Below are 24222 nucleotides of genomic sequence, written 5' to 3'. Positions count from 1 at the left end.
CGTTTTATAGAAGCTTCTGTTAGCCTCTTTTATGTTGCAGAAATTAAATAGCACTTTTATTTTCAGTAATCAACTATTGCAGCTTCCTTACAACAAATATTATTTACCGTGTGAAAATAACTGACGCGCCACATGAAAACTAACCTAGCGAGAAGTTATTTACAATTCTAAGGCAAATATATTCAAAATGAGCAGGTTCTTTAGCGATTCTTTGTCACCATTTGAAGATCACTTCAGAATTCATTCTGTCTAAAAATCTCATCACAATTTAGGCAGACAACTTTGTGCGCAAGTGATATGGTCATGCAAAAGCTCCATATTTTTCCCTGTTTGGATACCGCTTGATCAACGTCGCATTTAACACGCTTCATAAAAAGAAATAACGCGCTTAGCGCACTGCACTTCGTACTGAGGAGGCTGATGCCAGCACTAAGTTCTGGAGTATCGCACATGCTTAAGCTATTTCTTCAATCCTTAGATGAGAATGCCAACACTTCGATTGTTTATTTGTGCACGTAAACCCCATATTTAAATCTGGAAATCGCAGTGGCTGCAGTAACTTCGAACCGGTATCATTAAAGTAAATATCATATGAAATTCTTTAGTACATACTGTAGAGTAATATTATACAGCAAATCGCCACCCTATATATATGAAGCAAGAAAAAAACGAAATTCTCTCACCTTACTAAACTTGCACCGCCGAATAACCCCAAATTGCTTAGTTTTTTTTTTTGAGACCGAACCTCAGTAGAGACGAAGAGTGCAGGAGCCCAAATTCGTGGTTCTTCAGTACTTAGTAACGTACTTGCGAGGTTTGCAAGCTTTGAGATTTTTTTTTCGGGATAGCATATGATGAAAATAAACGAATACACACATGCGCGTGCTATAAAAAGGTGCAGACAAAAAACAGCCAAATTGCGATATGATGCTGCCGAAAACGAAATGAAGCGATAAACAAGATGTGATGAAAAAAAAACTAAAGAATTTCGCCTAAAATAGCAGGGCACGGGCGCAAAGGGAATAAAACAAGCGAGAGAGAAACGCTGTGGGGAATGTTTTTTTACGGAAGATTAGGCCCTGCCTATAACAGAAAAGCGTTTAAAACATGCAGGAAAGAAAAAGCAGTACGGCTGGCATGAATTTGACTCTCCAGTTGTTCTAAACCAGAAGCAGTCGCACAAGGAAAACAAAAAGGACCAAGACAGGTAAAAAGAGAAAGAAAATGTTAGCAGGACGTAACCTTGATGAGATCGAGAGCATTAGTGCGATGTAATTACTGCCGTACAGAAACGAGGCTCAAGTGAAGAGGGAGAGGGGTGTGGAGGACGCAGCAGCATCTGCGCAACAATGAGCCCGCGAATGCTGGAAATTACGCCGCAGAGGCGCTCGACGAGAAAAATATAAGAAGCGCCCTTACTCGGTTCTCACAAAACAAAATTCGCTCTGATTGCGGGCGAATGGAGCAGAAAGAGCTTCACCCGCGCTGTAATGCGCTCGGTCCAGAGCCGCACAGCTCATGGAGCGAGAGGCTTCCGGTCTGAGCGAGCGTACCAGGGGAGAGAAAGTTCTCGCGGTATTCACTTCTTTTGGCTTGTTTTTCGAAAGAGTTCCTTGCTCCAAATTTCCTTTTTTATTTTGCTCTCGTTTCATCTTGAGTACCCCTCAGCGCTTGGCATAACCCGGCTATGTTGCAAATGAAATTTGGTGAAACAATATGAAAACAATAACAAAGTGAGCCTGAAGTGTGAGCCACAGAAGCTGCCCTTTCGAGCAAAGTAGTGCCGTGTCACCACGGAACGGAATAAATAAATAGTTTGGTCAGTTGCGTGTGCCTTCGCAATAGCTTGAACAAACTGCTGTTAAAAAATGTGAGAGCCGCTCTTTCTCTGAAAAGGTGCAGCTCAAGAGAGAAGTATATAACAGCTGCATCTTACCGGTACTTACCAAGGGGCAGAAACGTGGGCGCTAACGAAAAGGGTTCGGCTAAAGTTAATCGCAACGCAGCGAGCTATGGAAAGAAAAATGATTGGTGTAACGTTAAGAGACCACAAGCGGGCAGACTGGGTGAGAAAACAAACGCGGATTAAGGATATTCTCGTCGAAAGCAAGTGGAAGAAATGGGCTTGGGCAGGGCATGTAATGCTAATTCAAGATAACCGCCGGTCCTTAAAGGTAACGGAGTGGATTATAAGAGAAGGCAAGCGTAGCAGGGGGCGCCAGAAAGTTAGGTGGGCGAATGAGATTAAGATTAAGAATTTTGCGGGGATACGTTGGTTGCAGCTGGCAAAAAAACAGGGTTAATTGGAGATACATGGGAGAGGCCCCTGCCCTGCAGTGGGCGTAGTCAGGGTGCTGCTGCTGCTGATGATGATGATGAATCGGTTTTCGATGAATAACGAAGAATGTACCAGGAGTAGGTTTGAAGATCTTTGGCAATGTTTTATTCCTGAAAATATTTTTTTTTTGGTTTTGTTCTCAAATGTTGAAAAGTGGAAGTATGCAAATAGAAGAGAAGGATTTGAAGTAAAACACAGTCAGGTGATCGGTCTGCATCTTGTTCAAAGATAAATAAACTCTATGCGGAGGTCCCTTTTCTGCGTCTTATTCGGTATTGCCTTATCGCGTATTTTCATTTATTCCGGGCAACCTTAGACACCTTGGAGCAAAATCGTGATTGAAAGTTTTTATTGTGGAGCGCCCAACTTTTCCGACAGTCGAAGCAGGCAGTGACTGAAGGCTACTTTACTTCATCAAATTTACTGTCGTTAGAACGGCACATTGTGCTACCCAACTGCCAAATGTAACACAATTTTTTTGTGTTTCATGTCATTTATTTATTCCAGCATCATTATTTACAGCACCATCCGGGTCGTAACACCCGGGAGGCTGGAATGAAGGCAGAAAGACCTTGACCGCTTTAGTCTAAGAGGTAAAATAATTATAAACATCGTTACAATAACTCACAATGACTTTTAATTCGGTTTAGAGAACAAGTACTCTGCAGCAGAGCATAAACTTCACAGTTTTTATTAGAAAGGTTTTAATGATAATACGTGACCCAACCCGATAATGGTTCTGCCTTCCCAGAATCCGGCACAACGCCAGAGTTGGTATATACTACAATGGTGACTGACCTGCGTGTTGGGTGCCCGCTGGCAAACATGGCTTCGGACTTGGCCACGGCGTTCCAGTCTCCGGTCTACCGCTACATCTCCGAGGTGCGCCCGTCAAAACCGGTGGGTATGCAACGATAAAATACTTTACGCTAATTGGTATGTTAGCAATCTATTATAATTTTAAGGCAGGGCTGCCATTTTACGAGAAAATCTAGCTTTTATTGAAACTTAATGTCCCGAGTTTGAAGAACAGCATGAAAAGGTTGACAGCCGCACCACTGAGCAGCCAGCAGACTTGTACATTCACGATGTTGACTAGAAGGGCGACCTGGCTAAATATTTAAAGCTGCAGCTGCGTGGTGAACGAGCCATGTTGTGCATTGTGCAAAGACTTGCGTGTCTATAGTACACAAGCTTTTTCCGCGGACCTTTCGTGATCCGTGCGCCCCGTTCAGTGAGTGAAACACACTTTCATTCTGAAGATACGACTAATAGCATTACTACCTACCGTAACAGTATAATTACCTGTCTGAAACCGCTCACGTGTCTGCTCATACTTGGAGGTAACAAAGTTTCCAGATTAAGGTTACAAAAAATAGACATCTTATTATAGAACATGGAATAGCCCAGCTCCCTTCACTCCTTTTTCGTTTCGACAGTATGCAGTATATTTTTATAAACTTCTTGCTCACGCTACGTAGGGCTTCGTGGCTATGTTCGCACTCGTACATATTACCAATGTATAGAATATAAAGTTAAAATATTGGCCATTCTCGACGTTTTCTTACTAAGTTGTTCAAAAAGGAATAAAATAAATCAGAGGAGACTTATGCGTCTATTTTTTTCGTCCTCCGCAGCGCACGATCTCAAAGTTTCATCGACGAAATGACGTTCCTTCTCTATGCGTCGTCTCTCGACCGAACAGGCTTCTTTACTAGATGGACAGCTGATTCCTCTCTAGGAAGTATACATATGCGTGAAAGCACACTTATAGCTTCGCTCAGTGCGACTTTTGCAGCACTTCAGCAACTGTATGTAACAAACATAAAACTAGCTGACATATGTGATGTGGTGTACACTACAAACTAGATAATTCAGTGTTGATTACATGCTTTCAATTTCCTGACTACTTTTGAAATGTGAAGTTAAGCGGTAAATGCACAGGCTTCTCTTTAACAAAGCACTTAGATTCAACATTACATCCTATTAACTTCCCTTTTCACACCGCTGCAAATACGCAGGTGAAGATTCTGGGTCACGAAGCCCCATACAGCCTACACCCGTGGACGCTGGTGGCGTTTTTCGACCAGCAGGACCACTTCCTCGGCACCGACAGCGAAATCGACCCAGAGCGGGACTATGTTCTCCGTGATGCAATTCGAGAGATGGCGCTGCGATTCGTTCGCTCCGGTGGCCGCTCAGTTCCCGTGGCAGACTGGATGCGCTACCCCAAAACCATCGCCATTTTGAGGGCATCGAATGCCACATGGGACGTCGTGCCGACTGCCTCTTATAAGAAGACTGAGTGCAAATTCTGGACCTCCGAGGGACTCACCCAGTACGCCTGGATAAGCTAAGCTCTTGCAGTGCTGTTACCGCGCCGTCCATGTCCCTCGATCCGTCTACCGGATTCCGGCAACTGAACTTGGCGGTGCGTCTATCCTCTTTCGTCACGGAGTTCGTCCTTACTTGGAAAGCATCAGGAGTTCAACAAGAAGCAGGGGTGGTCGGATCATGGGCACTTTCTGCCCTGGGCCTAGTCAGTGCCAATAGCTTTCTGCTTGAATGACGACATCACTGGACAACCGAGAGGCATTACTCGAATCGGTGCCGAGATGAATGCATTAATCGCCTAATGATCCATCGTCATACCTGCAAGCCTACTCATGCAGCAAACATTATCTACAAGACGGGTAATCTGCCATGGATAGCCCGAAAGATCTCATGGGGTTCGACAGATGCGCTGTCCTACCGGAACTGACATTCATTGTGCGTGCGTTATTTGTGTTTAAAAGTTTGGGCATGGAACTGTCCGTGCTAGATATGTGCGCGCAGCATTGCTGCTTATCCATGGAAAAGAGACTGACAAAACGGTGTGTGACACAGTGTGGCAACCATGGAAGGCTCTACCCAATATGCATCTTGTTTGTCATTGACTAAAAATAAGACTTGCTGCGTCTGTGAAGTGTGCGACAGTGCCAATGACAAGAGCAGTAAGCTTAAAAGGAAAGTGAAAGGACACTTTCAAGGTGATGATGCCGTGAATTTGAAGCGCATTTGCTCCAGCACCGTATCACCGGCACCTGTGCGGGAAGATACCACCGCAATCTCTTCATCATATTAGCTTTTACTTTGATGTTACTTTAAGTAGTTCCCTTAACTGAGCAAGCTAGGCTCATTTATGTATACGGCTATGTATTTGAGAATTTTCTCTTTATTCGCTTCTTCGTAATTAGAGCGCATGATGCAGTTATGAAAGTGAGAGTGTTGTAGACTGTATATTGGTGCAAATGTTCATTTCAGTGTAAGATTTTTGGAACTCAAAGGAATTTGTAAAGTAAAAACGAAAGGAAAACTTTACTCGAAAGTAGTATATCTGAAGCAACAATCATAAACGTGTCTTATGATGCAGCACAAAATTTTAATCCACAAAGACAACAAAGAAGTGCAAAAATTGTAAAGACACTGAGCAAATGATTTATAAGATGATCTGCACGCATGCCACGTGATATGAGGTACGTATCCGTCGACAGATATAATCTGAAGATTTAACTTTTCCTTTAAGAGCGGGATTCTTAGTCATCCTACTTATGTTCCCATTGTGGGAAGGACTAACACGCCAGCAGGCGCTGAAAGCAAGATATAAACTTCAAATAGCAATGTAGATCTGAAGTTATTGGTGAGCCTGTAGGAAATAGAACACCCTTTGTGTTGTTGGCGGTGATTCTTCATACAGTGCGTCCGGTGACATGTGCACAAGAAACTGAAAAGATGGAAAGGAACATTTGTGTGTGAGTGAATGCAAAGATTGCTTGACCTGTGCCTTAGGAAGACGCTTCCTGGCAACTTCGCCGTTTGGCAGCCCTAGCAGATAAGGTCGCGAAGTGGTGACACCGACCATGTTTTAAGAACTGCAGACGGACGACTACCATCTGGAGCAATTATCGTCCATATGAAGTGTGCTTTGCTGCTGGTATTTTGTTTGGCGCGTGTTTTCATGTCAGTGTGGTGTGTTTGTGTACGTCCAAACGACACACATTTGGTGCAAGTTGTGACTTCATAGTAGAAGCCCTTACTGATCAATTTGCCGCTTACGCGTGGCATGTCCGTATAAAGCCCCGTATATAGTTCTTTGAAAGTATTCACCTCTCTTCTTCCCTTATAGCGTATACCTGGATAGTGCACGAGAAAAAAACTGCATTTCATCCGCAGGTCAATCACACTCTGCCTAATATTTTCACACGTTAGGTGAACGGTAGTGCTATTCGAAGAGTATGCTGAAATATTCCTTTTTTTTTTCAGCACAGCTGTGACGTAGAGGAAGGCTGGAGGAAGGCAGACGTCAGAAGTGTGTAATTGCAAATTGCTGCACAGTATATCGCATCTTCAAATTTCTTTTTGTAATTGAACTATGCCATGTGCAAATTAGACAAACCCAGTGCCTCTTATTTCCACACGCCTAGAAGGAGGTCAGTGAATGTAGTTCCTGCATATCAGTTACGCCTATCCCTTGAGTGAAAAACTGAAAGTAAAGTCATTAAAGCTGAACTCAGAATATATGGAGCGCCACACTCAAAATTTCTAAATAGATAACAAGTTAAGACTTTCGGTGAAGCTTAAAATGCTGTACGATACCTTTCCACCGGCAACGTTACCAACATTTTGATTACTTTGTGTCCATGTCAGTTACTCCGGGGACCTCTAGAAGAAAATTCTGAGGCCTTGGCACTGTATATCCTTTTCGGACGTTCAATGAAAATGTATGCCTGAAAAGAACATACGGTCTCTTAACGTTGGGGAGCTTTAAGTGAGTGAATGGGCTGTGAGTGCTATCTTCAAATGACCGGTGTACCTCTCTTGTTCGACAGGATCACTTGTACATCCCACCACCCCTGCAAATGCTGCCTGGTACAACACTTTCCGACGTGCATCTTGACTGTTTCTAGCCGTGAATTATCTGGCTTGCGCAATTTTTCTTTGTTTATCAGCTGAAAAGTTGGGTTTGTATATATTCACACTTAATAAAGCTCGTTTGGTGGCTTCTCAGGTTTTGTTGTCTACAGGCTTCTGAAAATCTTATTTTACTGTTATTATTTAATCACAACTTTCCAGGAGACCATCAGAAACTCTTTTTGTGGCCATCGATATACTCCAATCTTACGTTGTAGAGGTAGAAATTATGACATTCAAAAGAAATAGTTGACTATAAAAGCTACATAATGACACCGAGTTTTTGGTGGGAATAACAAGCCGATCATCCGGCTCTGTGCAACCTTTGAATAATCTTATTATTCACTGCTCCTTCACGACCTGATATGTCTTGTTAAGCGACATTAATGTCATATTTTGGCCGATAAAAAGCTACTTCGAGAAAGCGGCCGCTTATGGCATCCCCGCCTGGTCCTCTGAGAGCACTCTGGATAGCTGTGAGAGGCGACCGCTTATTCGGCTCATCAATATCAGAAGCTCTGACCCCATTCGACTGGTTCTTTCCGAGCGCTGCCTTCCCGCTGTGCTTGAGGCTTTCCGACTTTCATCTCAGAGTTGTTGGGTGCTATAAGTCACGTGGGTACTTCCCACCAGTCCCAGCGTCGCGTCGGCAGAACGGCGATATTCGATGGTGTGATCGGTCTGTGGTGGGCTGTGAACTGGCTTTGTTTTGATGTTCTTTCTCTTGTGTTCTGCACATCCTTCAAGCCTAAGAAGTTATTCAGTTAGTGCCGAAGTCTTCGAACATTTCTTCGCAGCGCTTAATAGCTGCAGCGATCACTGCCTCGCGTAGTCATTGAGGACGCGATGACCATCCCGCACGGCACCCGTAATGCACGCCTTGAAGCGAAGCTCACACCACGTCTGTGGTAACGAGATACGTGTGTTGGCGGCGGAAGAGACTGCTCGCACGCAGGTTCTTCCCTCGCAGGGATTAAATGCGCATCCTTCACAGTGAACGCGTCGATGAGTTCAGCAGCATTTCCAAGTACAGAAAAGGCGTTTATGCTTGTGCAACTGCAGTGGAAGTGTTCTTAAAGGGAAGCTGAAACGCTTTTTTGAGAATTCGAGGTTATTCAAGAATTCGAATCTATCAAGCTTCTAGATAAAGCATGGAAAGTATTTTTGCACCAGCATTTAAAATGGTGACATAATTGTCGATTAAAACCGCGATGATGTTCAGGCTTCTCCTCATTACGCTGGAGGAGTGCAAGGAAACTCGGCAATGACATCATTGTTGCCGAAATTTCAGATGTCCGCTGCTTACGCCTGCATGCTGCTGTGTGTCGTCAGATGGCGTCAAACAATGCATCGTGAGCTTCACCTTCGAATGCGTCGGTTTTCTTCCATGGAATAACCGTTTCTTCGCTGGAAACGTAGTGCCGTCATACGTGACGTCATTATCGGGCCTCTGCCCGTCGCTGTGCGCTTCAGAGAAGCTGAACGCCGAAGACGACTTTATTCGGCGATTATGCTACCATTTCAAATGCTAGAGCAAAACGATTTCGCAGGCTTTACCGGCACATTTTGCACATTCGGCAACCTTAAACTCATCGAATTCTAAAACCGTTTCAGTTGCCCTTTAAGTAGGCACAGGGCACAGAAGCTGCTTGCGCGCGATGAGAGAACAGCTGTGAGGGTGTAAAATGGATATGCTTCGAAGTAAATGTGCACTGTTGGAAAAACAAAATACACCGAACATTACACACCGGCCGATTCCAATCGAAAGGTTTTGAGGTTTTCTTTCCGTCACGTGACCGCTCTCAGAGCACCTCGCATTTTTTTTTTTTTTGACGGCGCCTCCTCCTCTCGTATTCGGAGCTCGTACCGATATGCGGGCTCTGAGTCAGAGATTGAAAAGGACCGGTCGAAGATGCCATTAGACCCCCTTGCACCAAACCGCGCAATTGAAGCACAAAGATGTAGAGCTCATGCTCTGTCTTTTCTTTGATCCCTTTTTTCCACATGCCAGGCGAGGCAGTATTTCCTCGTATTACGGTGCTATCTCTTTCGGGAATTAAGTGGAATTGAAGAATTTAATGGAATGCTCAGTTACGCGTAAGTGGTGTACGCTGATTATTCGAAAAGCTCGATGACACATACAAACGAAAATGTGCTAAGAGCTCCACCATTTTCGCTCAGTGGCTAGAAACTGTGCTATTCGTATCTGAAGCCGCGAATTTACGAATCTGAGGCCCAGTCAGCACCGTTGGTCGCTAATGTGGCACGTTTCTATCTTCAAACCACTCGATGACCATGCACAAGTGAGCATTTTGAGGTATAGCGTTCTCCTGGACTCAAGCCACAGAATGTTACTCAGGGTCTGCTCTTCCATAAGGCAAAGCAGAAACTGCTTTCGTAGTTAGCGCTAATAAAAAAACGGCTACTCTCGCAAGAAACATAAGAAATGAAGGTTCTTAACTATGACGAACAAATCGCATCGATTTACCAATCCCGGAAAACTGCGCCTAATTGCTATTTGAAACCTATTTCAATTTGATAGCCTTCGTGATTTTAACAATTCACAGACCCTCAGCAAGACGCGTAATGAGGCATGAAACTAAACGAACAACTGAGCCGCGCGAAGGTCACGCAATTTTACGGATGGACAAGCAACGCAAAAAAAAAAAAACACAGGGCAGCATCATCCACTGCTGCATAACTTTGTGCGGCCAAGCACGAAAGCGCTGCTTATGCTTCGATCAGCGCGATACGTGGAATGCGTGTAAACATCGCGGTCGATACCTCCCCTTCGAATGTGACCAGTGCTTACAGGGAGCACGTTCTCCAGCGGAGATTAAGGCGCCCTCTGCGCCTGACACGCGCAACGGATCTATAATTAGTTTCCCTCTCTGGGCAGAAATAAATAGCAGCGCAGAGGCTAGCGATGCGGAAAACTTGAAACACCGCTTTACGTCGCGACTCCGCACACAGCAAACAACAGCCGTTAAGAACCTTTGCGCATAAGAGCATTACAGCTTGTTTCCAACAGGAAGATTTTGTTACCCTTTTTCGATCTTTATGAGAAGGAAAGAAAAGTAAAAAATATTAAAAATAAAAGTCGAGGGACCCGTATCTAACGGAGTTATCACGGGATTACACCAGTCAGAAAAAAATGAATCAGGATCTCAAACTGCCCAAAGCTGAAGAATTAAGGAAAAAGCGAGCTGCAATGAAGAAAAAGTTGAAGCACACAAAAGTTTTAACATGATGTCAGTGACGGAAGAAGGCCTTTAGCGAGAACTGGCGATAAAACCATGAGCCCAGGAGCTAGATCGCGCAAATAAGAATTGTTCCAGGCAAGGGTGTCTGACCCTCAAAACGTAGATAAAAGTAAAACTCAAAACGCAATAGAAAAGAGCGCGAAGCATGGTTACAAGAATGAGCTAAGTGCACGAAGGGACGCTCAGCCGAAACGTCGTGAATTAAATCCTGTTATGTTTCTCAATATCTGGTGACTATCTTATAGTGTATTGATCAATCAGCTATATATATATATATATATATATATATATATATATATATATATATATATATATATATATATATAGCGAGTGGGAATTACAACCTGTTACGTTTTCCAATTTCTGGTGACTTTATCTTATATTGATCAATTAGCTGTTTAGCTGTCAAGCAATCACTTGATATACTGTTAGACTGACACAGGCTTAAAAACATAACAAGAGTTTACTGATGTTTAGATGGGGACTAGTCTTCTTCAGAGCGCTACATGATTACTCCATACCAGTATTTATAAAGGTAAGGAAAAGGCTGCTAGAATTCACCTAAGGTAATCCCCGAAAACAAAAAAAAAGACGAGGTAGGATCCTATTATGGAAGTGTTTAAACTAAGTACCGACTGGACAGCGCTTACGCTTTGTTACGATGTTCATCCTTTTTTTTTGTCTGCACTAGCCTTGGTTCACCACTTCTATCTTGGCCCTGACCAGACCAACTTTATTTCTAATAAAAAAAATAGAAATCCTGTTAAAATGTATTCATAAAGATTAGAAATAATTTTTTTCAGTAACGTTAATCAAGTGGTAGTAACTATTTCATAATAATTTTATCCCTTTATTTGTACCTCAAACATTAATATTGATCCAAATTGAAACTTAAACTGACCCAAGTGAAGTGCACAAAGGCAGTAGGACGAAAAATACACCAGTGTGAAGCGAAGTAAATAAAAAGTTCAAATAGTGTACATAGCGACAGCTCCAGAAATTCGGCAGGCAGCACTGCAGGAATACGCACAATAGCTGATATGGTCACTTGTGGGTCACCCACCCCAGCATAATGCATGTCCTAGCTTCCTTAATAATGGTGACGCTGAATGAAACACACAGGCTGCTCAAGTTTCAGTTGCATTTCCTTTATGTAGGCGGAAGCGTAACGCATGGGAAAAAAAGGGACTCATGCATACAGATAAAATTAGCTTCCTTTTGGCTGTTGCGCCACCTGGCGCGACAGCAACATGCCGATACAGAGCTGTTAATTCAAAGCGAACATGTTATACAAGCCAGGTTTCCTACCTGCACATCTCCACCGTCTTCGTCTGCTGACAAGCAGTAGCACTTTTCATCAGTGCTGAAACTTTCCAAAGGATGGCTTAGAAACGAGGCAGACCTACATAGGATCAAATGAGCCCTAGTTTTCTCCTGCTTTTGAGCGAAGAGCGGTAGCGATAGTTTTACTGCCCTATCCACTTTCTCTTGAAAGCTCGCGCTACAAGTCCTGAAAGCTTATTTTTAGTGGCGCTTTTGAATGACCACTGGAAGAGAAAATAGGGAGACGAAATGTGCGCTAGCACCCACTGCATCAGTTCGTGTCATCATCCTTGGTCTTTCGAAACTACCAGTAAAAATTGGATGGCTTTCGGGTCGATCAGTATCGAAAATCGGCAGACGATCAGAGGGTCTGATGCGATCGTCTTGCTTGAGGAGTACAAATTCTGCCTGGATGTTTTTTTTCTATTTACACTTTTCCAAATGATATGCTCGATTTTTATGCTTTTCTAGTTTTGCCGCATCCACATGTCTGAACTAGCTTCATCAATTGCGCATTTCGTTTTGCTGGCTCACCTGCGCTTGCCTCAGTGTTATTTGCGCTGAATTACTTACCCGATTGCCTCTGCCGTTTCATTTATGCGAGATCATAATCGCCGCCTCCACTGTAGCACTACTTACAGTAGTAGAGTAGTACTCCTTAATTAGTAAAGTTTACTTCAAGCCGATCAGTCTCAAAGTTTTTCGAACAAACTAGTCCAGCAGCACTGTTTCGCTCCTGAGCTACCTCCACCACAAACGAAGGAAGTATTCACGCGAACGACTCCTTCATAGCCATGCGGACCATATTCTGACTACACAGCAAACGAAGCTTGGTGTTGCCAATTACAACATAGCACAACAGCTGGGAAAACGCCTTTTTAACCCTTAGCGAGCTCTTATTCAGCGGTTATAGAACTACAGAATATTTTGGCTTTGAAGATGACAGCCAACTACACAGATAACGAAGTCGCCGTTTTCCGTAATGTCGTTGTCGTCAGGCATACAATACATCAGTGGGGGGGGGGGGGGGGGTTTAATGTCCCAAAGCGACTAAGGCTATGAGAGACGCCGTAGTGGAGGGCTCCGGAAATTTCGACCACCTGGGGTTCTTTAACGTGCACTGACATCGCACAGTACACGGGCCTCTAGAATTTCTCCTCCAAAGAAATTCTAGCCGCCGCGGCCGGTATCGAACCCGCGTCTTTCGGGCCAGCAGCCGAGCACCATAGCAACTGAGCCACCGCGGCGGCAATATACATCAGTGGTCTTCCAAACAGCGTATTTGAAGCTCTGCGTATGAAAACAAGTCCGCTTACGAGCCCACAGCTATGGGCATTCTCACGAAAACATTACGTGACCAAGCAGCCGGGTAAGGGCCCAGGCAGCACAACAACATTGGCCGAACGTCGCGCAAGTGTTGGCAAAACTTGGCACGAACATCGGTCCTACACTGGCATTTGGGCCGAGCGCTACCACTTTACACATTGGCCTTACTTTCATGCCAGTTTTGGGCCAACGCTCGGCCGATCAAGCGGCCAACGCAGTCCCGATGTTCGTTCTGCAGCATGGACCAGCAAAGGTCTCATACTGGCATCCAACTTTCAAACATTGGTAGCCAGCTTTCGAATAATGGTTTCCAGCTTTCGAATATTGGCATCCAGCTTTCGAATAATGGTTTCCAGCTTTCGAATAATGGCATCCAGCTTTCGAACGCTGGCACATGCAATTAACCCACTCGCCAATGACCGGCACTGTGGATGGATGTACATACATACCATTCTACCTAGCAAATATTCATAAATGAGGTTGCGAAAGAATTCCAGAAAAAAGACCCGTTTATTGCTTTGAGTTACAAGAATCACGCTTCTAGCGCACACAGGATGGTTTGCTCTACCACCAGCCACCGTGGGGAGTAAAGAAAAGGGGCCCAAGAGCATGGTGGCAGAGGCTGTGGGAAAACAATTTATTTTCAAGTTTGGTGCGTGCCGATCAGGTTGGACAAAGCATCTCGGCAAGCTGCTGCGGCACGGCTAAGGCATCCATAAAGCGCTCAACGGAGCTGTCCTCCAGTGAACTGATCAGTCATATCCAAAGTAATCGTTGCACTCCACTTGCAAGGGGACTGCTGAACTGCATTCAAAGAAATTCCTCGTCCAGTTCTTGCACGATGGCCTCACGAAGCGCCAAGCCTGCAAAGAGATGCATGATATGTCATGGTAAGTTGAATTAAGGCCATCACAGAACAAAAACAAAAATGAATAAATAACACCGAATTTTCTGAAACACAGTCACCGTGAAGACACTAGCAATATATTTTACAGGATAATTTTTAATTTATTCTTAAGAACCAGCACCACATTAGTTGCACAAAGTGGAATTTAATTTACTAAACTTCCTTTATACCAAATGGTTTAATTTAGTTTAATGCGTCGTGTCGCACTCCCAGTAAATATATTCAATGCAAGATAAGCAAATTAATGTGATATTGAAAACAGATTAATGTATTATTTTGTTTTAATATAACTCGTATCTCTAAATTGCGAGGTAATTTTTTATTCCAGTAAACATGCACAGGTTGTAGCGTCTCTTCCACATGGACGTCAAAACAACATTTTTGATTAGTTTTATTTAATGGGGTTAAAAATGCGGCTTGCGATTTTTGACGAAATACGCTGAACGCAAGGAACTCAGGGCACCTTTGTTTTACCTTAGTTGCTTCGCATGCATGCTATAGTTGGATTCGAAACTGCAACTTGAAAACCACACAAAAATACTAGTCTTATAGTCCAGAGTAATGCCCTTTTTCATTGCGAGAGAACTTGGGCAAAAGCTTTAACCAGTAATTGCGGATTTTCTATTGAGTCTGCAAGAGTAGAAGGCAAAAAGAAACACTACGGAAGTATTACACATATCCTTACCAACTAGTCTGCAGTGGAAAATTAATTAAGCGGTTCTGATTTCCGCCGTGCATAAGCGGTAAACGACATATTCCCGAATGCATCCTATCTCATGTCATATGAGTTCAAACCCGCTGTTAGCCAAAGTAGTGAATCTTTAGTGAGTTCATCTCACCAAAGATGAAAAATTAAATTCTCACCATTCGGCCACAATTCCACTGCGCACGACGTCAAGCAAGCCATTTCGCAATGAGAGTGGGTACACAGAAGTCGTCCTCGTGCTTTTCGCTCGCTCTCTTCTCCTGCCTAAAAAATAAAGGCGCATGTAGTCAAAGCAACATTTACTACAAAAACCACTTTAACTTCCAGACGTATATCAAGGTAAAAGAGTTTTAGTACTTACAAAAGATCTTGCAGGCGGTACGAACAGCGTCGGAGCTCTCCTAATATATTAGTGTGGCTTTTCGCGTGCACAGACTATGAACGGTGCTGGCTCGAGTGTGCATGCATTTCCGTCGCGTTGGTTGTGCACGTGGTTGAGCTCCGCCGTGCAGTCAAGAATGTCTTATTGTGATGAGTCGCGCGGTTCCAAGACGAGCAGTGGAGACGATGGTGTGTGTGTGGGGGGGGGGGGGGGGGGGGTTGGCTGGAGGGGAGAGAGAAATTTTCCTTTACACAGGTTTTGTGGTTCCGAGAAAAGTCCTCGAGCTGAAAGGTGGAGACAGGGAGGTGGAGGAACAGCGAAGCGCGTAGCTGCGTGCGAGGGAAAAACAGGTTTGAGAAAGTGACAACCAAAAAGAAAAAATAGCGCTTCGCGGGGTGGGGCGTTAGCCCGCTCCCTGGAAAAGGGCACGGCCGGGAGAACAGGTGGGGAGATATGGGACTTGAAGACTTGAAAGAGAGAGGGAAAGAGGCCAAAACACGTGAAAAGGGTTTGGAATTTTTGGAGAATGAGTCACATGGCCACAGGCAGTACAGAAAGCAATATCTACAAGAGAGAAGTGGATGGGAAACACGGAAGCGTCAAAGTATTGCTACAAAGCTGCAGCAAAAGCCTGAAAATTTTGAAGTGAAAAACTTGGAGCTTCAAGATGCATTTCGCCAAAACGACTTGAGACACTCGCGTATTTTGTGGGGCCGTATGATGTGGCTTCTGTTAGTTCAAGATAGCTTAAAATGTTACCACATAACAAAAATATAAAGCAAAAAAAAATATCCAAGCAGAATGCGCGCTCTTTCATAGTTTCATGTACCGTACATGCGCCAAACAAGCTAGGTTAACATGCGTCTAACGCCAGTTGTCAGTCCATTTATTCAATGGTCGTCGAAGAATCCTCAAATTGTTTGTTGGGGTGGAAGTTTCGCGCAAAAAAAGCAAAAACAAACAAAGGCATGTTGAATTGTGGTTCGCAACTACTTTCGATGGTTTTCATCAATAAAGGTGATGTTCGAAAGAAAAAAAAAACCTGCGAGTAAATATGCAAAGACGTGAGCAAGAGCTATATAGCCCCCAATGCAAATTACGCAACAGAAGAATAAAATGGTCAAAAACAACAATTTCCAACACAACGATTTGCAGAAAAGGAAGGAAATAGCAAATCAGAAAACACGGGAAAGGCGCGATCACAGGGCAAGACGTAGGGAAGCGTAGGAATCGCTTAGCGCGTGTCCGCGTGCGTTTATGAAGCACCCGCCTAATATTTCACGAGCGGAACGCATAATTCGAAATTACGAGGCGACTGCTTCGTTTCTGGACGTTGCCAAAACTGAGCACAATTTCGGTTTAGCGAATGCACTTGCGCTAATCTATTACGTTTGTATCGCGATCTCCCTGAAGCAGACACCAGCTGCGTACTGCGGCAGTGAATTCCTAGAGCGAATAAAAAAAAAGTGATTTTTTTATTCCAAAAATTTAATCAAATGAAACTTATTTGATTTTTGTTGAAGGCACCTGTTGACAATTTTTGTTGAAGGCGTCTCGGGTGTAATCAGAACGTTAATTCTGATCAACAGGACTTCGATCGCAATTCTCCTAAACGTATTATTGCTGCTCACTGCGCAACCAGAGTGCAGCTTTTCCAACGGAATCATGGGTAGCTTTGCTCACAAACTGCAAAAGTGTTCGGTTAAAATATAATAATAAATAAAACCAAATCTTTGAACTCGCATGTTTTAGCGCGTTCGAAAATTATGAACTGCCGATATGGTACTCGACAATAAAAATAATTTTGAACCCATTTTAATGGATGACACAATGTTTACCAACGTTTGCCAGTTTACTTTGAACACTGGAAAAGCGGTGGCAATCCTAGGCCAATATAGCCAGCTCCCGGAAATGGCATAGCCAATTCTGGCAAAGAGTGGAACAACACTGGCTAACATGGCCCATGATAGCCAGGATTCGATGATGGCACAGCCAGCAATGGCAAACAGTGGGGCAATCCTGGCTAACCTGGCCCATGATAGCCAGGATCTAATTATGGCTCAGCCAATACTGGTAAAGCGTTGGACAACCAGGGCCATTGTTGGATGTGCTAAGGAGTGGCACAACCAATATCGGATGCTCACTGGCAAATCTGGGCCTAGTTAGGGCCACGCTTTGCCAGTGGATTTCCAATATTGGCCCACTGCCGTGTGCTACCTGGGGGATATCAAAATGCGCGTTGCGAGAGGCCCCATGAGAAAACTAAGTCAGATATAAAGGTAGACCTAACGGTGATCATAGAAAAGCCGGTAATATGGAAAAAAAGATGCAGTCGATTCCGTAGGAAAAATAAACTCTAGCAATGGTGCTCGGCTTCGGAGAAGAAAAATTTTCCTTAGGACCCGAACCTTCGTGAAAACACCGAAAACTAGACGCCAGCCTGCCGCGCGTGCGTAGAGAACAGAAGGCAGGGGAGGAAGAGTGGTAAGTGGAAAGAGAGTAAACGGAGTGAAAGACGCCTGTGACAGAGTGGGGACTCCCTTTCTCGATTGCCAGGATGCTCAGCGGATGAGGAAGGCAGGGGAACGAAAACAGAGCAACGCTACTCCGTGTTCCTGATCACGTAGCGTGGGAAGGCGTTCGCCCAAATTTTTTTTCTTTGTTTTTTCTTGCCTACTTTCACAGACGGCTCTTTGGGTGATTCGGCTGTCTTGACAGGCGGCAGCGGTGGTGCGAGACGGGGATGCGTTTGTTGCTGCTGTCCTGCAATGCGCGTGGCTACTCAAATTTGTCTTTTCCTTCCCGAAGCCTTTTCTCGCGCCGAATACTTTGCTTCTCGTCTTTTCACGCCTTTCTCTTTGAGTGATCCCCACCGACGCCCTGGGCTTGTTTTCCCTTCTAACTTTGTTTTCTTCTTGCTTTCGCTCACGTCGACTTTCACTCGCACACAAAAGCAAAATAAAAACGAACATGCCGAGACAGCACAAGACGCCGACCCGGCTGTTTTCTTTGTTGGTTCTTCTTATGCTCTGCCCCGTCGGGATCTAACGTTTGGAGGCGTCCTGAAGCGTGCAGGAAGAACGTTTCAGCAATGGGCTGTGTTGCCACTCGATGGCGGTGCATCTATTCAGGCTCACCTGCTTGTTAGAGCACGCACGCCTGGCAACTGCCCGTGTGAAACACGCCCCGAACGCGTTTTTTTTTTCTTGGAATTGAGGACCAAGATGAAAGTTGCCCAAAAGCAATGGCTGCGCTGCATTACAAGGTTTTCCTTGAATAGAGGGCCAGAGCTAAGACGGCTGGCGCTACAGCGAACGTGGGTCGCATTTTCTGTAGCATTTTGTGGTGCTCTTTCAGCCTTTGAAACGCGGACTATCATTTTTCTTTTCAGACGTCCACAAAGGTGAGAATGTGCTTGCGCAAATTACTATGCACTTATTTGCTTCCCATAAGAATGTACGAGTGGTACATTAAAAACATGCGGTTTGAGATTCATGGGGTGCGCTGAGGAAGACTTTTGCTTAACGAAGTAGAAATAAACAAGATTCATTCTTTAGAACGACTAGGGGCCAAAAAGCAGTGACGGCAGCTTATACAGTCTACAATATGTGGACTTAGAAATTCTCCTAAAAGATGGCTTATATTGTTTTCGGAAATTTTTTTGGAGGAACATTAGCGAACTCAACAAAAAAGAAATGCTGATGGGTCTGAAGGTGTAAGAACTCAGTTTGCGATTCCTTCTTTTCAGCTTTGCAAATGATGATTTTGACAGCACAGTTGGCAAACACCTTTCTTACTTATTGACGTTACAGGTGGTAGACGAAAAAAAAAATCAGGCATCAGAAAGAATTGCGGTTGTATAAATTGTTCTTTTTTGTTTTGTTCTGCATAATATTTTTGCTCTTCATTTCTGGACTTCGTTTGAACTTGACAGAAGCACGCGCACAAAAAAAAATGTTATTGACCACACCGCTTACATCCGTTTGTACAGAGAGACACCAAAAGGGTGTTCAATATTTTACTTCTTTCCATAAGCGGAAGAAACAAGGACAATAATAGCCGGGAAACAAGGGCCAATTTCAAGATAACTTAGCAGCTATTTCCATCTGCTCCTGAGATCTCAGCCGCTCTGTTTTCTTACTATAAAGGCGTCATACATCTGTATAAACAAGTCCCCTGATTGCAGACAGCGTACCAAAACTGACGGATTTCGACAATGTAAACTAAGCGCGCGTACTGCAAAAGTTGAATCCAAAGCCCTCACGGTGCCGAACATCCGAGTTCGAAAACCCGTACCTAACTCGTAGTCAGTTCTGCTGTAGACGTTTGTATTCCGCGTCATTAACTCCAGAGAGCAGATTGAAAGCGAAGAAAAACGTCGAGCACCGAATACTAAGCGGGGACTATCCTGTGTTCCCCATTAATGCAAAGGAGACACCACTTTGCATCGCGGGAACGCACTTCGGCCCTCGGGGCTTTTCATAAAACGTGTGATTGCACTTAGCTGCCTAGAGCGCTTCCAAATATGTACTGGCAGGGTGGAGGCCCGCAAAACCGCTCCCGTCGTGTTTAATAATTTGGGAGATTTGACTCTTATTAGTAGTTTGCTCCTGTTTGCTTATAGTTTAAAGAGTAGCTGCTGTTTTTTTTTATATGATACCGTTTTCATAGATTAACCTCCTCCTTCATGAATAGTTTATATTAAAAATGGGCTAAATATAAGCGAAAAATTAAATCAATGTTCACAAAATCATAAAAATGCAGAAAATGGTGTCAAGCAGCGTCCACAATTTAAGTTAGCGTGAAAACCATTATAAAATTATCAAATAATAAATTTACACAAATGGTAACCTGTGACTTGCATAAATGTAGACTAAAGGTTCTGAGCTTTCTGGACAGGCAAATGGAACACAAAACTTCGCTATAGGAAGCTTCAAAAGGCATTATATCTTCCTGGCCGCTACAAAGCCTCACGAGACCGACTCATGGGAAACGGCTTTTGGATATTAAGTTACGTCGTTGCATGAGCACAAGAGGTTCAATGCGGTCAGGCAGGCAACCTTTGCTCCAAAGTTTAACAGACTGATCTGTGTACTATGCCAACAGAACATGAGGTCACAAGTTTTTATGTGGCCACGTACTACCACTGGGCCACAATTGTTGCTGGGCTAAAAAAAAAAAAACTCGTATTCATCTATTGAAAGACAAGCACTCCACATATACAGCAGAAGCTCAGTCAGACTTTTCTGTCATATGAAGTATCTATAAAAATCTCAGCTCGTCACACTTGCCTTAGTAGATAAATTAACTTGTTTCCCTCTCTCTCCCAATGGCCTCTCTTTGCGGTGGCAGTGACAGCTAGAAGCTAAGCGCGTACGAGGAATAATACACAAGATTGTACTAAGCTCTTATAACGCAAAACTGCAAAGACCAAATCTGGAATTTTTGCGCCACACATTCCCACGAACATCCGTTGCCAGGGTGCTCCCACTATGGCGGCTACCCCGAGACTGCATCTGTGGCTGTTGAAAGATGACGTTAAATTTTCTTTATGTGCTTGCAGGAGACAAAAGTCAGTATAAAAAGAAAAATTACGATGTCGGACAAGCTTTAACCGCACCTGCACCGCTCTACTGGCAGAGAGTACTCGCAATTTAAACTGTTTACGATAGAGTCGGCTTCTTCGCCCCGGGGCAGGCTGCTTTAATGAAACACGGGCTGAAATCGAGCGCTATGAGAAGGTTGTGTCGGGGAGATTCTCGCGGAGATATATAAGGGGCATACGTGTTGGCCACGGCTCCTGTCTGCAGGCTATCCTGACTACCGTCATTTCGTCCACACAGTCAAGCGCGAAGCTGTTAATCTTGGCACTTTTTTGAACATCCCACATTCTAGTTTTACTATTTGACTGTTGAGAGTTTGCGGCCTCTGGGGCTACCGCATTAGTTCATTTCATGAGTAAAACCACGATGCGCCTAATCTTAGTGTGCCCGAGACAGGACCATTCTAAGGCTGGGCACGTTTTTCTCTTAAGAAGTCTCCATGCCGCTTTAGGATTTCTTTCCCAGATTTAGGGTATTGCTTAAGCGGAAACTGGAAACTATTACTGTGACAGATAAAAATATACAATATACAATGATAAATTTACAATAATAAAAATATGCTCCTCTAGTTTTTTTTCCCCCTTTATCGCCGCAGCAAAAAGCACTTACATAAAAATGTGTTAGCTTCTAGAAGGCAGTGGTTTTAAAATGAGCATACGAAGAAAATTGTGATTCGTTAGATTGACGAGGAATGTAACCAGCTCCATACTGGTCCGTTCTCTCGCGCTAGACAAACCCAGCAGTCTAAGTCACGGTAGCGAAAGTATCAATAAATCACAAACCGCTCAAAAGTATGATCAACATCTTAGTTCAGACATCGAATTAGGCAACGTCAGCTATTCCTTCTACAGCACTACGCAATTTCTCGAGAGGCGGAATCTTCTTCTAAGCGCTCACGTGCCTTTTAACTTGAAGCATATTACCTCGGCCGTACTCACTCGCAAACTGTACCCTTCACGCCTTGTTCAGAAAGCCCAACAAAGATGACGAAAGAAAGCCTACATGCAGTGCCCACTCTACCGTGAGTCTCACAGGAACGACAAGAAAGTAAATGTGAGAAGCTTGTGCAATTTCTCCGGCGTATTAGTAGTGCAACCTTCGAGCGCTCTAATTTGGTTAGGGTAGCGCTCTAACTTGGGGCGGGAAGAGGCAGAGAGGACTCGCAGGGACTCGGCAAACTCCGGTCTCCTTTCTTATGCACATTTTGCTGCTCTCTATGAGAAGATCGGTTTTATTCACAACTGTAGCTGTTATTGAACGCCTTGAACGAAAATATGTGTGTGTCGAGGAATTAAGGCATAAAGGTGGTTCGCATCGGAAGGTGACCTGCTCAGACTCAGCGCAGGCATCAGCTTTTTTGCAACACACGTTTTACCTTGGCTCTCAACACTCCTTCACATCTTTTCTTAGATTTTTAACACTCTGCATGCCCTCAGTCTGCAACGAATAAGTGCCCAACGTTTGCCGTCTTGAAGCTATCGGAATTCGCACAGTTATAAATAGCAAAACTAATTTGCAGTTATGTTTTTTCCAGGAAAAACAGCGCTGGCGCTCAGGCACACCCACTGTTTAAAATCGGAGAGTCTCGGGGTGTCTAAGACCCCCGCCGGTATTGACAAGGGATATGAGATCCCCCGTGCTAGAATGTAAAGACTGAGAATCCGAAGGAGGTTACCATTTTTTATTCTTGCATTCAGTGATGTTCGGAACATTTCTTTTCTATCGTTTCGAAACTTTCAATGCGATTTTCAGTAAGAACCGTTAATGTGTTTTCTAAAACCAGTGACGGAGAAACATAAAAAAGTCGTCAGCACTACAAGAAGGCTGAAAGTCAAAGGAAAACCTGTGCCCTGACAACACGAGTCAGTTCGAAGCTGGCCATTCAGCACCAAACCTACTCAACAACACACAACAACAAGCACGGTGGAAGTGTGTGTTGATCGTTGAGTCTCCGGTGTGTCATATATCGAGGAAGCCGCCTTTAAATATGACTTCTGCCCTTTGTATAAAACGATGTGTAAAACAGGCCCACTAGCCGCTTTCTCTCTCTTCCTTTTTATTCTCTTTCCACCTATGCTTGACTTCCTAGAGACCGCCCTTCGACGGACCTTCACTTTTGGCACTGGGTACACAAAAGTGAGATATTTGCCATTTATTTCGGTCGAACAAACTTTTTAGTAAGTAGGAAAGTCTTGTATGGAGGCCCTTGCGTCCTATGCCAGCATGGAAACATGGTCCATGTAATTGGAATCAAACCCGCCAACTCCTGCTTAGAAGCTGAGAAGCGTGGCCAATGAGCTACAGCGGAAGGTAACATTACTGCTAAGCGGCCGATGTAAATGCTTCAAAAGAAACAGCTCGAAATAGTTGCATTGTATTCAGAAGAAAGAACGATCACTTACAGGTATACAGACAAGCAATGACACTAGCTGGCAACCAAGACCCAAAATTCGCATCAGATGAGCTATGCTTCCAGTATATGCAAATCAATTCTGTCTTCGTCAATAACACGTATTTTATTATTGCCTAAATCCGACGCCGAAATATACTTCGCCCCAACTATCTAAACCTGCTGTGCACATAAAAACAGCATCAGCCAGTTTTAATCAGTAGGAAAATTATAAGCGAAGAATGATCGCACTCATAAAGGAGCCTAATTAGCGGCTGAAAAAAAGGCCGTAGTTGATTTCACCAACTATTTTGCAGAATAAGTTTTGAAGTAATCAATACCGCCTATTTAAATGAGAGCTGCTGTATAGACACGCGCCATACAAAATGCTCCTTTCATTATGTCAAGATTGTATGAACACTGTGCGCAATGGATGAAAATTATAACTGTAAAGACTTTTATTGCTCAGAACAATACCTCTAATGGCATGTTCTTTTAAAAGCTTATTTCTCCTACGCGATAGCACTCTGAGTCCAATTATTATCCCGCCGGTAATGAACCTATTAGTTGGATCTTAGAGACGAAGCGAAAAGCGAACAGCTGAGCTCTGCATATTTGACCGTGCACTCTAAGCACCCTATTTATTGCTTTCTTGTACTTTGCAGTACTGGTACTCTACCGTTTAAAAAAAACGACAAAGAAGTCAGTACATCTAGCCTAGGGCACAGAAGTATATAGGGAAATATATTCCTTTGAGCCAACTGTGATCATTTGGGAGCACGGAACTGCTTGCAATTGAACGAGGATTGCATTGCCCGCGGGACTCCTTTAATAATGCTTGAGGCATATCAGGCGTATTGTTATTTCCCGCAAGATCGCTATTGGGGAACATGTTCACAATTGAAAGGATCTTGGCAGTATATTCACATCATTTGAGGTTTATTTCCAACAAGAGAGTAAGGAAGGCGGCGTGCAAAACAAAGCCATATATCATGCGTACATAACAAACATGAGTGGGGCGTCTGATGCGAGACA

General features: G+C 43.9%; 1 protein-coding gene across 1 annotated transcript in view; it reads left to right on the top strand.

The window, feature by feature from the left end:
• The window catches only part of LOC149371485 (uncharacterized), a 56534-nt gene extending 49150 nt beyond the window's left edge, over nucleotides 1-7384 (top strand). The window contains exons 9-10 of the mRNA XM_089565719.1: nucleotides 3090-3238; nucleotides 4360-7384. Coding sequence (XP_089421845.1) covers nucleotides 3090-3238; nucleotides 4360-4695 — 485 coding nt within the window. The 3' untranslated portion in view covers nucleotides 4696-7384. The remainder of the gene's footprint in view (nucleotides 1-3089; nucleotides 3239-4359) is intronic.
• The last annotated feature ends 16838 nt before the right edge of the window (nucleotides 7385-24222 follow it).

This window comes from Amblyomma mixtum, chromosome 1 (assembly GCF_055824585.1).
Source record: "Amblyomma mixtum isolate Tamu chromosome 1, ASM5582458v1, whole genome shotgun sequence".
Lineage (NCBI taxonomy): Eukaryota > Metazoa > Arthropoda > Arachnida > Ixodida > Ixodidae > Amblyomma > Amblyomma mixtum.
This window is presented reverse-complemented; position numbering and strand designations above follow the sequence as displayed.